At 43.0% G+C, this 15,268-nt stretch overlaps 1 protein-coding gene and 1 pseudogene across 1 annotated transcript; both read left to right on the forward strand.

Annotated features, from left to right (window-relative positions):
- The first annotated feature begins 7,136 nt into the window (after nucleotides 1–7,136).
- On the forward strand, nucleotides 7,137–9,566 carry LOC117885556 (olfactory receptor 10A7-like). The gene is made up of 3 exons (XM_034786822.1): nucleotides 7,137–7,212; nucleotides 8,163–8,239; nucleotides 8,430–9,566. Exons 1-3 carry the CDS (start codon nucleotides 7,137–7,139, stop codon nucleotides 9,510–9,512), a joined length of 1,236 nt encoding a protein of 411 aa, XP_034642713.1. The 3' UTR covers nucleotides 9,513–9,566.
- A 4,267-nt stretch (nucleotides 9,567–13,833) lies between these two features.
- Nucleotides 13,834–14,996, forward strand: LOC117885335 (annotated as a pseudogene).
- The last annotated feature ends 272 nt before the right edge of the window (nucleotides 14,997–15,268 follow it).

The raw sequence follows: 15,268 nt of genomic DNA on the forward strand, positions 1-15,268 counted from the left end.
GGAGGTTTGCTCAAGGTCTGCCATGCCAGCTGTCTGCTCAGGGCTGGGGTGGCACACAGAGGGAACACACACATGCAGCAAAACATCTATCAACATCTAACCACAGTTGGTACACAACTGATTGACTGTACTCAAAGAGTAGTTATCAATGATTTTCTGTCAAACTGGGAGGGCATATCTAGTGGGATATGCAGGGTTCAGTCCTGGGTCTGGTATAGTCAATATTTTCATTAATGACTTGATAATGGAGTGGAGACTATGTTTATAAAATTTGCAGATGACATGAAGCTGCGAGGCATTGTAAGCTCTTTGGAGGACAGGATTACAATTCAAAACAACTTTGAAAAATTAGAGAACTGGTTTGAAATCAATAAGATGAAATTCAATAAAGAAAAGTGCAAAGTACTACACTTAGGAAAATGGGGAATAACTGGAGAGGTGGTAGTACTGTTGACAAGGATCTGGAGGTTCCAATGGATCACAAATTGAATATGAGCCAACAATGCAATGCCGTTGTGAAAAAGGTTACTATCATTCTTGGGTGCATGATTGACAGGGGCGTATGTAAGTTTGGGGAGGTAAAGATCCTGCTCTCCTGGACACTGGTGAGACCTCAGCTGGAGTACTGTGTCCCTTTATGGTCACCACACTTTAGGAAAGATGTGGATGAATTGGAGAGAGTTTCAAGGAGAGCAACAAAAAAACATTTAAAACACCTGTCCTAAGAGGAAAGGTTTAAAAAAACGGCCATGTTCTTTTGAGAAAAGAAAACTGAAGGAGAACCTAATAACACTCTTCAAATATGTTAAGGGCTGTCATAAAGCTGATGGTGATCAATTGCTTTTCATGTCCACTAAAGACAGGACAAGAGGTAATGGGCTTAATCTGTAGCAAGGCAGATTGAGGTTAAATATTAGGAAAAGCTTTCTAACTCTAAGGGTAGTTCAGCACTGGAACAAGTGACCTAGGGAGGCTGTGGAATCTCCATCACTGGAGGTTTTTTCTGCACAGGTTGGACACAGGGAGGGTCTAGGGCTACTTGGTCCTGTGTGCGGGGGCTGGACTTGATGATCTTTTCAGGTTTTTTTCAGCCCTACATTTCTATGAAAATGCCAGGGGGATCTGGGTTTTGAACTCCCTGAGGGCTTGTCTACACTTACTGGGGGATCGACATGAGGCAATCAATGCATCGGTGGTCGCTTTAGTGGGTCTAGTGAAAACCAACTAAATTGACTGCAGATCACTCTACCGTTGACTCCTGTACTCCACCAGAATGAGAAGAGTAAAGGGAGTCGATATAGCATAGTGCGGACCCCGTGATAAGTAGATCTAAGCTACGTTGACTTGAGTTACGCTACTAATGTAACTAGAACTGCATAGCTTAGATTGATTTACCCCCGTAGTGTAGAGAAGGCCTTAGTCTCCTTTGGAATCCCAGGCTCCAAGCCGATGAGCAGTGAAGAAGACATCACCAGGGTCTAGTCCTTGTTCATTCCAGGACAGACACAGGGATACCTCAAGTGGTGATACAATGATGCACAGGGTGTGTAAATCAGTCTCAGGTCCAGAGAGCCTGAGAGATACACTGGATCTGTCTGTGTCCAGCTGCTATTATATATTCATTATACAAGAATCTTGTCTTTTTTTTTACCAGGAGGAGCAGTTCAGTAAAGTTTTGGTCGAAGGACATTTAATTAAAAGGTGGTAAATTCAATGTTAATAAAAGGAAATACTTGTTTACAGAACACATAATTAGACTGTGGAACTCTTCACCACATGATGTTCTGGAGGCCAAGAGTTTAGCAAGATTCAAAGAGGCATTGGACATTTATGTGGACAACAAAAATATCCAGAGTTAATGCAAAGCAAAGGGTTTTGGAAGGTTCAAACTCATGCTTCATGGTTTAAACCCATCTCTATTAGGAATTAGGATGAGACCTTCATGGGGGACAGATTTCCCCACACCTTCCTATGGTGGGGTACTTTCATCTTCCTCTGAAGCAGCTGGTGTTGACCATGGTTAGAGCAAGGATGTTGGAGAAGATAGGCCACGGGTTTGAAATTCCTATGCTCCTATGTCCCAGTCCTCTTTCAGGAGCAAATTCTACAACATATTTTCTATTTTATCCCCTCTTTTTTGTGTGGAATTAGGTTGTTTATGAGCCCTGTGTTAGACCAAAGGGAATGCCCAGCAGACTAATGATTATTGGTTAAGATTACTCAGCAAATACTGACAGATACTGACAAATATATTCACAGGAATCCGGGTAATGGGGAGTGGGAACTGAGGAGTTACTGGGAGAAGAAGAATGGTGGGGCAAACCAGATAAACTTCTCCACAATGCTCAGGCGAATCAGGTAACTTAGAGTGCAGTTTTGAAAAGCATCTAAGACATGGGGTTTGAAATATATTTAAGTGCCTAAAATGCAGCTAGGTGCCTAGCGGGATTTTGATTTCCAGAAGTATAGGTTCTTAATGCCCATATTAGGTGGCAAGGAGTTTTTGAAAATCCCACTGAGCCTCTATCAGCTCCTTTAGGCACCAAAATGCCTTTGAAAAGCTGGCCCTTAGGAACCTAAGTCTCTTTGAAAATAAATTGGAGTCAGGTGCTTAACTCACTTAGGCACTTTTGAAAATCCCACTCAGTTTATATCTGTATCTTTAGATGTCCAAAGACCTTTAAAAATCAGGCCCTCCATCAGGTTTGAAACTATCCTGCATCTTGCATGGCTCCCTCTATCAAAAACTGCATAACAAAAGCTAACAACAACAAAGCATATAAATAAATGGAGATATTCTATCGCCTAGAACTGGAAGGGACCTTGAAAGGTCATTGAGTCCACCCCCCTACCTTCACTAGTAGGACCAAGTACTGATTTTGCCCCAGATCCCTAAGTGGCCCTCTCAACAATTGAACTCACAACCCTGGCTTTAGCAAGCCAATGCTCAAACCACTGAGCTATCCCTCCTCCCCACATAGCTAAATATTTGCTCATTCACTAAGAAAAATAACTTTTAATACTATGTGTAACAGCACTACCTAGTGATGTCTGCCATAACAATATTACTCCTTATTGAAAGTCAACAGGATTTAGACCTAAGTGCTTAAAGGCTAGATTTGTAAGTGTTAAGGTGCCTAAAGATGTAGATAGACACCTAACTTCTTTTGATTTCAGTGGGAGTTAGGCATCTCAGGCTAGACTCACAAAAGGATTTAGGAACCTAACAGCTTCTTTAGGCACCTAAATACCAGAATCAGGTCCCAGTGGGATCCACAAAGTCCTTGCTCAGCTGCACCCAAACTCTGTAGGTGTGTAAACTGGTGCAGTGTCTACACAGTCTAGATAAAACCTAGTCCTGCCATGAATGCAGGGGACTGGACTAGCTCACTTCTTGAGGTCCCTTCCAGTTCTATGATTCTATGATTTTTGCAGCAATTTTCCCGAGATGCCTATGTTTCTACCTCTGAGCATGTGCACTGCAGTCCCTTACCGGCGTCCAGATGCCTAAGCCCCAGAGGGATTCACAAACCGGAGGAAAATAGCCATTCCTCTGCCTAACTTGCCCACGGGCCTGAGCTGGTAGGCATTCTCAGAGGTTACCTACCGAATCAGCGCCCTGTAGACGAGTCTAGACAAAAGGGTGGTGGTGGTGGAGGGGAAGGATCTCCCTCAGAACTTTTAGCCCAATTGTTAGGGTACTTACCTGGGATGTGAAAAGACTCCTATGAAATTTACCACTCTACCTGAGGGAGAAAACGGATCTACCACCACTCACACGAGTACCCTAACCATTGGGATATTCTGATGGGGGGCTCCCTCAATCTCTCTGGTTGAGGCTGTTCCACTGTGGATAAATAATGAAAGAATCCTTGGGACAGGGAGAGGAAGTCTACCCATGTACAAGAATGACTCCATATCCTGGTGGTTGGACTTGACAGCCAGAGAGGTGGTAGACCCGGAATCCAGTCCCACTGCTCTAGTGAAGTTTTAATTGATATATTCACAGTGGCACAGCTTCAAGAGGAGAAGTTGTGGTAGGGTGACCAGACAGAAAGTGTGAAAAATTGGGACACTTTTTTTTAAGGGGTGGGGTATAGTTGTGTCTATAAGACAAAGCCCCTGATATCAGGAAGGTCCCGATAATATCAGGACATATGGTCACCCTAGGTTGAGGGAGCCCTGCATCAGAATATCTCATAGTCCAATAGCTAGGACATGCACCTGAAAGGTGAGAGGCTTCTGTTCAAATCCCTTCTCCCTCACTGGCAGAGGAAGGGCCTTGAACCAGGCATTGCTCATATCCCAAATGAGCACCCTAACCCCAGAGCTAAAATGTAGCTGCTGCTCCAGTGTAGGCACCTAATACCAAGAGAGGGTTTGTATTTGAGCATCTCAAGCAGAGGGAGGTGCCTATCTCCAAGATAGGGGTATCTTTCATTGGCTATCCTAGGCAAGGAGCTGCCCAGAGTGCTGTTTTTTTGTGGATTGTAATCTAAGGCACAAATCTCTCCCTTTTCATTGTACAGGGAGCCTAGTTGGTGAATTTAAACTTGGTGAATCCCAGTGCTTTCGTAGGCCCCTAAAAGTTAGGTGTGGTGACGCTGAGTGTTACCTTGGTGAAGTTTCTTTGATAATCTAGCCAACAGTTCCTAAACTTTTTGCCGGCACCCCACCATTTTAATGACTTATTTCTTCCTGGTACCCCAGACAGCATGAAGGATGCCTTTCTGGGGGGCAAAATGGCATCCTCCACAAAGTATGACCTCACAGGCAATTTTGCTCTACAAAATGAGTTCCTCCACACAATAGGGATGACCATGACTCCCTCTGATTAAAGACATGACCCCACTTGGGGTGACAAGTCAAAGTTTGGGAACCATACCTAGGTGGTCTAGAAAATCTGGCCCCTGGGAAAATTTTACCCTTAATGTTCTTGTATTGCTTTTTTGGTTCTTTGATGAAAAGCTAAATTTTTCATGGAGAAAATATCTCATCTGTTCCAAGCTACTCTAATTCCACATTCCAACTGAATCAAGGTGATTGTTCCTCTACATTACCAATCAGGCAATGAGCTCATGAAGAGTGGGACCAACCTAAGGAAGGTGCACTGAACTGGCAGCCAGGAGATCCTGGGTTCTGGTTTCACCTCTAATGACTGATGTTGATATTTCTATGCATTTAAGGGACTTTATGGAGGGATAAGGCCTCAGGCCATTTCCTAGAAGGCAGTCAAATATCAGCACCTTGGGTCACTCATGCACTTCATTAATAGATAATTGAGAGGTTTCAAAAGGCCATTCCTGGGAAAGTTGAGACTTGATCCCAGATCTCTCAAATGACAAACCCAAGGTTCATCTTTTTAGCCACACTAAAGAAGCTGGGAATGGGTGACATGGGCTGGATCATTTGATGATTACCTGTTCTGTTCATTCTCTCTGAAGTACCTGGCATTGGCCATGGTCAGAAGACAGGATACTGGGCTAAATGGACCATTGGTCTGACCCTGTATGGCTGTTCTTATGTTCACACTACCTTTCAAAAGGTGGACTCCGAGCCAATGGGAGCTGGGTGCCTATCCTGCTTAGTCACCTTTGCAAACCCCACTGGGCACCTTTGTGAATCTCTTGGCACTGAAAACATTTGAAAATCTGGCCCTCCTCTCTAAAAAACCTCTGTCCTCTCCACAGCACCCTCCATACCACCTTCCAGATACCCAGGGCTGGTGCAACCCATTAGGCGACCTAGGCGGTCGCATAGGGCACTGCGATTTGGGGGGCGGTGACCGCGGCAGTTTTTCGGTGGTGGGACCTTCTGCTGCCTCTGTGGGGGGGCGGCATTTTGGGGTGGGACCTTCCACCGCCTAGGGCGGCGGAAACGCTGGCAGCGCTCCTGCGGATACCTGATCTACAGAACTCTATTGCTGTCTAAAAAAACATTCATGCTTGACTGGTAGAGGTCTGTTTTGAGGACCTGAAAGACCAGGGTTCAAATCCTATTGAAAATACGTGCAAGGAGTCCTAATGGTTCCACATGATGGAATTTGCTTCACAAGTTTTTGTTGTTAGATGTTTGGCTGTGTGTGTGTGTTCTCCCTGTGTGCTGTCCCAGCTCTGCATAGACAGCTGGCATAGCAGACCTTGAGTGAACCGTCCAATGACCACAAGAACCATTAAGGTTCAAAGGCGCCCAGCCAGGTTTATTGTCAATGAAGCACAGTAATAGAAAGTAGTAGACTCTACGAGGATACTAAGACATGTATGCCTGTGACAATGGACGCAGCTTACTGAATGGCAGAACTTTCCACTGCTTCCTTGGCTGGACAAAGATACTCTCTCAGAGTTACCTTTTTATACCCTGATACAAACAAGTTATACTGCCCCTCTGACATAGTTAGTTACTGTCCCCTAATATGGCTAGTTATTACCCATCTCCTTGTACATGAAAACATCTCTATTTATTACACTGTCATCCTGACCTTATCTTTTAGGAGGGGTCAGTGTGTTCCTGTTATCCTTGGGGAATGTTTTTTTTACCATCCTTGATATTGGGATGTTCCGGTACCTCTCTTCTGGAATGTGTGTTTCTGCAATATCAGCCCTGTTCTTGCCAGATTCTGTGAACTTGCAAGCAGGCAGAGCCTGATGTTTATTCACAGCCTGACTTTTGCTAACTTTGCTTTATATCAGTAAAGCTTGCCCACTACTTTACCTCAGGCCTCATAGCAGGCCTTTGACCCAAGGGCTTATATCTCAGGCTCTCTTCCTACTACAGTTTTCTTTTGAAAATCTGGTATATTTAATTTGCACAGTGAGAGGACGTACCTAAAAACAATTGCGTAGTTTAAAAACACTATGTTGAGCCACACAATAATAACTACAACAACAACTATGTTGAGACACACAACAAAAACCAAGTGTTCTGCATTTCATCACAGATTTGGATTGCTTGTTTCAACGCCGAAAGGTCAGACCATGGTGGAAAACTTTAAATTTATGAGCTGTGTTGAGTTACTCTCTATTAAGCTGATGTACATGAGAATCATGCCACTTAGTTATATATTTAGAACACGTTTTGTTCCTTTGGTATTGGAGTGTAAAATGATTGTGGTGTCATTTCCCAAGAGTACATCTAGCATGATTAAAAGACCTGTGCCCATACACAGAGACCGTGCAAAGTCAGTGAAGACGTCTCTCCGTGATCCAGATGAAGGTAAGGAATACTGTATTTTGGGGAACCTGAGCAAATGTTAGTTATGGGTAACACTTTCAAAAGCACCTGATGTAATTAAGCACCCATTTCCCATTGATTTTCAATGAATACCAGTGTTTCAATGATTTACAAACCACAGTCAATTTCAGGAAGACTGTCATTATGTAGATGCCGTTCCATCATCTATGTCTGAATGTCACACACTGTTATAGGGTCGCTGATTCAGGACAATCTTCATTCACTAGTAAAAAGTAAAGGTAGTTATATTCTTTTTTTTTCTTTCTTTCTTATAATAATAAAAAAAGCACTCATCCACATGACCCTGGATCTCCTTGACATAAGTGGCTAGCAAATGCAATTTCTGATCTTTCCCCATGCTGAAGCTAGGAGGGACAATAGTCAGAGGAGGATGAAAGTGACATGCAGGGACCCATATTGTGCAGAAACTAGGGATGGAACTGACAAATGGACCTGATTCCTGTGCTGAAGCCAGGAGGTGGGGGAATTAACAATAGTAACTGTCTGCCTTTATATCTACCTACTCTGATAGAGCATCTCACTATCTTTTACAATATACATTTTTCTATAAAATCTAGATGCCTTACAAAGAAATAACTTCCACAGTTAGAAAATGAACTAATTTCATCCATACTCCCCAGCGGCAATTTAACTAAGAGAAGAATGGTCTTTCCTCTTCAGACAATTGCTATTGAACAAGGTAAGGTAAGAACTGATCCAAGTAATTTATCAGGCACATTTTGTCTCTTTTTCTTCTAAAGCTGTATCTGTGAGCAGATCATGATTTCCTGGAGTGGCTTCATGATTTAAATGTGTTAAATGAATGTGTAAATGAATTATTTTATTTGGATGAATCACTCTGATAGGGCCTGATTCCCATTTACACAATAGTTTAATAGATTCAGAATTTAAGGCCATATGATCCCCTACAGTTTTTGCAGGTGCCAGTATGGATGATGACTATAAGAAAGTTGACCACCATTTTCCATTATTGATAATAGAAGTGAAGGTAAACTGCCCTGAGTCAAGATGGCTTTGATGACCAAATGTGGCCCAGGAAGGGCCCAGGGGAAGATTCAGGTTGAGGGGAAGGGAGACAAGCAAGGGGATGGGGAAAGAAAGGGACAGGATGGAGCTCCCTTCTTGTATAAGTTATCTAAGCTGCTTTGCTGTTTTTCCCTACCTGTCACTACATTCAGAAATTTTTACTATATTGCCTTCTATCTTTCCTCAGGAATAAATACTGTCCTGAGGAACTGAGAGCCCAAATGGCAGGAAGGAATCACACCGTTGTCACTCAGTTCATTCTCCTGGGACTTTCTGACCTTCCAAAGATACAGGCTTTATTCTTCCTGGTGTTTCTAGCTACCTACGTGATCACTCTGACTGGAAATCTTCTCATATTCACCCTGACATTGGCTGATGCTGCCCTCCACACCCCCATGTATTTCTTCCTCATGAACCTGTCCTTCCTGGAGATCTGCTACACCTCGGTCACCCTGCCCAAGATGCTGGCCAACCTCCTCTCGGAGGATAAAACTATCTCCTTCACTGGCTGTGCTGTGCAGATGTATTTCTTTCTATTTCTAGGGGGCACAGAGTGTTTTCTTTTGGCAGTGATGGCTTATGACCGCTATGTTGCAATATGCTACCCCTTACGCTATACGCACATTATGAACCATACCAGATGCTCAGAGATGGCTGCTGTGTCATGGATCAGTGGTCTCCTCACGTCCTTGGGACACACCTCAGTAATATTTACCTTGCCTTTTTGTGGATCCAATGAAATTAACCATTTCTTCTGTGACATCCCCCCAGTATTGAAGCTGGCCTGTGGGGTCACTTACCTGAATGAAATCGCCGTCTTTATGGTTGCCCTGCTATTCATAACATTTCCCTTTGTGTTGATTCTGGTCTCCTACCTTCTCATCCTCCTGACCATCCTGAAAATGCCTTCGGCTCAGAGTAGGCATAAGGCCTTCTCCACCTGTTCCTCACATCTTCTGGTGGTGACACTATTCTACGGGACAGGGATTGTCACGTATCTGCGCCCCAATTCTGCATATGCACCAGTAACCAACAAGCTGCTCTCTGTCTTCTACACAGTCATCACCCCCATGTTCAACCCCCTTATCTACAGCCTGAGAAACAAGGAGGTGAAGGGGGCTCTCAGGAGAACAATGGCCAGAAATTGCTTTCTTAAAGGAAACAAATGTATCATAATTATGGGGCAAGGTCCTCGAAGATGGATAGGTTTGTGTTTACAACACCTGAGGGTCTGACCCATAGTTCAGACAAGTCAGCAATGACGTAGAAATTTTCAAACAAAGGGGAATATGGAGTGTGCTTGCACAAAGCCTGTAGATGCAGTGATCGAGATATAGAGATGAGGGCTATACAGTCGGTATCAGTCCTTTGCATGTCTGCTTTGTTCAAGACAGGATTAAGAGATATCCCTCTTGATAAAACCAGTAGAGCTGGGGGTCAACATTTTTCTGCTAAAATGTTTTCCCCCATGCCAATTGGAAATGACTTTTCTTTTAAAGAGAAATTTTCACTCCCACCCAAAAATATTGTTTTGGGGGGGGGAGCAGTAGGGAGTTGGTGGAAAAGCCTAAAATATGGAAATGTTTCTCTTTCCTGTAACCAAGTTGCAAAATGTCAAAATCTCCAATAAATAAAGAAATATATTTTTCAGTTGTCGAAAGTACAACAACAAAACATGTTTTTTAGAGTTTTCAGTTTCTCAATAAAAAAAATAAAAACAATTCTTGAACAAAAAAGTTATTTTTGGCATTTCCCACAGAACCCCTCCCCCCTCCTCTGCAATAAATATATAAAATTTGTGACCAACTCTTGAAACCTGGCAGCAGAGAAAGGGAGCTAGAAAGCCAGAGGAAACTGTAGGGTCTGTCTGTGTCCAGCAGTCTCAATAAAGAATCTTTTCTACTGTGAAATTCATTATGGTGGGAGGAAGTTTTGGGCAGAAGTGGGTATGAAGGAGGTATGAAGGATGCCTGTAATATGTAATGAATATAATATGTACATCTTTGCATTAGATTGTTATTGCATTGTTTGCTAGATAGCTATTAAGGGTTAAATCAGACACGTCCACAAGAAAGGAGGTCGCAGCCCAGATAGGAATTCCTCAGCAACACTCTACATTTATTTTCTATGGTATGTTATTTCTGCCTAGTGGGTTGCTTAAACTGGTTTGACCAGGCTAAAGAGACACAGGGACTACTGAGACAACCCTATTTCCCAGAAGTGGGGGTGTCTGGCTAAGTCAAGTGAAGTCATGATTATTAATAGCCACTCAGCCATAGGCAAATGCACCAATATCAAAAGATATTAAAATAAGACTTAAAAACTAACGCCAGTATTTTAAAATATTCATATATGTTTAAAACCAACATAAATCATTATATCATATGTTATCACCAAGCTATTTGCTTTTTCTTTATTTTAGTGGCTGACCATGCAAAACAGGCAACAACTTGGAGCCAATTCCTAGTAAATATTCCATTTTCTGAGCAGTCGTAGAAAAAGGGACAAAAACACAGAAAGCCATTTTGATCTCAAGTGGCAATACAAAGTACAATCCAATAAAAAATGCAGTAGGTCTTTCACCTGCCCAAAGCCTAATGGACAGAAGTAGTTACATTTCTCAGTGCCTGTATATCAGCCTTCTAAGTAAGCTGACGGCATAGATTGAAAGCAGAGAGCTGTAACTTGACTTTAGCAAAGCTTTTGATACGGTCTCCCACAATATTCTTGCTAGCAAGTTAAAGAAGTATGGGCTGGATGAATGGACTATAAGGTGGATAGAAAGCTGGCTAGATCATCGGGCTCAGCAGGTAGTGATCAATGGCTCCATGTCTAGTTGGCAGCCGGTATCAAGCGGAGTGCTCCAGCGGTTGGTCCTGGGGCCGGTTTTGTTCAACATCTTCATTAATGATCTGGAGGATGGCGTGGATTGCACCGTCATATGTTTTGTGCAAATAAGAAATTGCCCCCTACTGGAAGGAATGAGACCTGCTCTCTCTGTGTGTGTGTGTGTGTGTGTGTGTGTATATGCACACACACACACACACACTGCCCCCTGTCAGGGGAAAGATATTTTCTTGATGTGTATGGATATCTCATTTCTGTATCTGTGGGGAGTGCGGAGAGAAAGGGAATTGGGAAATCAGAGAGTTGTAAATAAGCAAACACTCAGAGCCACAAAGGGTTCACATGAGCAATTCCATCAGGGACCATAGGAATACACACAAGCGTTTACACTTGAATGTCCTGGATCTCGCTGGTGCTGGTAGAACGGTGTTCCCATTGAGGTTAGTGGGAGATGAAGGCCCTCCATCCAGCCATTCACAGGATAGGACCTTCTTATCTGTTGGAAGAACAGGAGTACTTGTGGCACCTTAGAGACTAACAAATTTATTAGAGCATAAGCTTTCGTGGACTACAGCCATGCATGCATCCGAAGAAGTGGGCTGTAGTCCACGAAAGCTTATGCTCTAATAAATTTGTTAGTGTCTAAGGTGCCACAAGTACTCCTGTTCTTCTTTTTGCGGATACAGACTAACACGGCTGCTACTCTGAAACTTATCTGTTGGGTTTATTTTTAAAGCTGAAGGATAAATGACAATTTACCTTTAAAAGATACCTAATTAAACCCAAAATATTTAAGGGAACTTGTCCCTGGAGACTCAGAAACAGCTGAAATACCTCTAATCCACCCAGACCTTCATTCACAGCAGATGCAGGAGTGCTGCCTGGATGTAGAGGTAAATCTGTGGTGGTTTGAATTTCATCTGAGGGTTTGATATTCAGGGATCTGTTCTGCTCTGCTCCTGGTTAGACTGATTCAAACTTGCTAGGGTTGTCCTAGTCACCCGTGTAGCTGGGACGAGAACACGGGACATTTCATTGAGAATGAAACAGACTGAAATCAATGACAAAGCCTCAGCCTCTGCTCTTAGTTATTCGAGGGGGTTGCGTGTTCTGAGTCAATGATGACTCAGGATTGCTGAACTGGGATTATTTAATCAAAGATTTATCAGTCAGAGATTAGTACAGCACAATACAAAAGGATAGTTACATTACCACCTTTGATGTAAGATCAAGAGCTGGGTCTGTGTCTCTTCTTCACTGTAACTGGAAGGACACCCAGTTTCCATTTCCCAAATAAGTTCCCATACCTGGGTCATTATATAGGGATCCAAACAAAGAAAACCTCTTTGCTAAAAGAAACACACATTCTGATGTAATTTCTATACATTCTAAGTTTACCTGATTTATGTGTGAAGGCATAATTATTTACAGCAGAGAGGACTAACAATTCTTCAAGATAATATCTTTCAATGGGTCTTTCTTCCCTCACAATCATTCTTTCCTATCTGATGTAACGATATGTTAGCATTTTATACATATGTATGTGTGTGTGTGTGTGTGTGTGTTTTAAGGGGATGGTTCCCATGAATATCTGGAGGTTTATAAAGATAGGGACACTATGGATTATTATATTCAGTCTAAAGCACAGAATTCCTGAATAGGGTTACATATCAGCCAGGGACCAGTGTTCTGGCCTTAGAATTGAACATACTTTTTGTTAATATCCTAAAAATTCTAAAGAATAGTTAATATACAAATGAATCAAATATAGAGAACAAAACAGGACAAAAAGTGTTAGTATTTACTAACAGATACTCACAAGGGTAATCACTGAGTAACTACTCTGAATTGTTTCAGAGTAGCAGCCATGTTAGTCTGTATCCGCAAAAAGAAGAACAGGAGTAGTCTCTAAGGTGCCACAAGTACTCCTGTTCTTCTTTTTACTCTGAATTGAAATGTCTGATTCCAGATTTACTCTGCGGCAATCTGAGTCTCAGAGCAGGGTTTGTATTTTTCTTTTAATGGCATGTTGCTAGATAGATAGATAGATAGATGTACATGGGGCTAGCTAGCTCGATGGTGATGTACATAGGCACAGCTTTGTTGAAGTTAGTGGGGCTACACCAGTGTATACCAGTTGATGAAACTAAAAAGACTAAGGGCTAGATTTTTTAAGATATGTAGATGCTGAGTGGGATTTTCTAAAGTACCTAGGCACCAAACACTCTTTGATTTCAATAGCTGTTGGGTGCCTAGCTGCTTTTTAAAATCCCACCAAGCAACTCAATAGCTTTAAAAAATCCAGCCACAAAAGACTAAAAGAACTTGGCTTCTTTAGCTTCGTAAAATGCATGCTGAGAAGGGATCTGATTGCCCTTTATAAATGTTCTGTAAACATCAGGCAGGGTAAATGCTGGCACAAGAACAAATGGAGATAAACTGTCTGTGAGTACATTTAGTCTGGAAATTAGAAGAATGTTTCTAGCCATCAGAGGAGGGAGGTTCTGGAACAACCTCCCAATAGGGGCAAACAATCTAATTAGTGTTAACATGGAGCTGGATCCTTTTATGATTTGGATTATACAATGTGGTTCCCAGTGAAAGCAGGGAACTGGACTCAATGAGCCAGGAGGTCTCTTCCAGTCCTATGTTCCTATGAGCTGGCCCATAATGACCACATGGAAATTCTTTTTCCTCCTCCTTCCACAGATGAGCTATACCAGTGAAATTGCACAGCGGAATCACAGCATGCTGACCTACTTCATTTTCTTCAGATTCTGGAGACATCCAGAGACCCAAGCAATATTTTGTATAGGTTTCTCCATTATCTATACCGTCGCCCTGACAGGAAACATCCTCATCATCTTCATGACAGTACTGGACCCAGTCCTCCACACCCCCATGTATTTCTTCCTTCGGAACCTATCCTTCCTGTAGATCTGCTACACCTCAGTCACCGTCCCCAAGATACTGGTCAATTTAATCTCTGAGGAGAGAGTCATCTCCTTCACTGGATGTGCTGCCCAGATGTATTTCTTCCTTTCTCTTGGGATGGCAGAATGCTACCTGCTGGCTGCCATGGCATATGACCTCTACAGAGCCATCTGCTCCCCTCTGCACTACGCCCTCCTTATGAACCATAGGGCCTGCGCCAAGATGGCCGCTGCCTGCTGGCTCTGTGGAATTCTGATGCCGCTGGGCAACGTGGCTTGGATCTTTTCCTTGCCCTACTGCGGCCCCAACGAGATCAACCACTTCTTCTGTAAAAAGAAGAACAGGAGTACCTGTGGCACCTTAGAGACTAACAAATTTATTAGAGCATAAGCTTTTGTGGACTACAGCCCACTGTAGTCCACGAAAGCTTATGCTCTAATAAATTTGTTAGTCTCTAAGGTGCCACAGGTACTCCTGTTCTTCTTTTTGCGGATACAGACTAACACGGCTGTTACTCTGAAACCTGTCACTTCTTCTGTGATATCTACCCAGTGCTGAAGCTGGCCTGTGGGGACACGTTGAGGAATGAGGCCTCCATCCTAGCCCTCAGTGTTTTGATCAACCTGTCCTCCTTCTTGCTGGTTGTCGTGTCCTGTGCTCAAATACTCTCCAGCATCCTGAAGACCCCATCAGCCAAGGGAAGACATAAGGCCTTCTCGACCTGCTCCTCTCACCTCACCATGGTCACCTTGTTCTACGGCTCAGCCTGTGCTATTTACCTGTGGCCGAAGTCCAACCACACAGTGGAGGTGGATATGTTGATCTCTCTTTTTTATTCTGTCCTCGCTCCAGTGCTGAACCCCATGATCTGCAGTCTGAGGAACAAAGAGGTGAAGAGTGCCCTGAGCAGACTCAGGGGAAGAAGGAGGTTTTCATGAGTCACGGGAAAAAATTGGGGCTGTCCAGTTCAAAGTAGGGCTTTAAAAAATAAAGTTACCAAATTATTGAATCTACCCAGGTTTTTCTATGAAATACACCATAGGTTCACTTCTCAGTTCAGCCACAGACTCCCTGTGCGATACATAGCTCCACAGGGAGACAAGGTGGGGGAGGTGATATCTTTTATTGGACCAGATTCTGTTGGGGAGAGAGGCAAGCTTTCAAGCTCACACAGAGCTTTTCTTCAAACCCTAACGAGCCAGGCATAGAA

Source organism: Trachemys scripta, chromosome 12 (assembly GCF_013100865.1).
Source record: "Trachemys scripta elegans isolate TJP31775 chromosome 12, CAS_Tse_1.0, whole genome shotgun sequence".
NCBI lineage: Eukaryota > Metazoa > Chordata > Testudines > Emydidae > Trachemys > Trachemys scripta.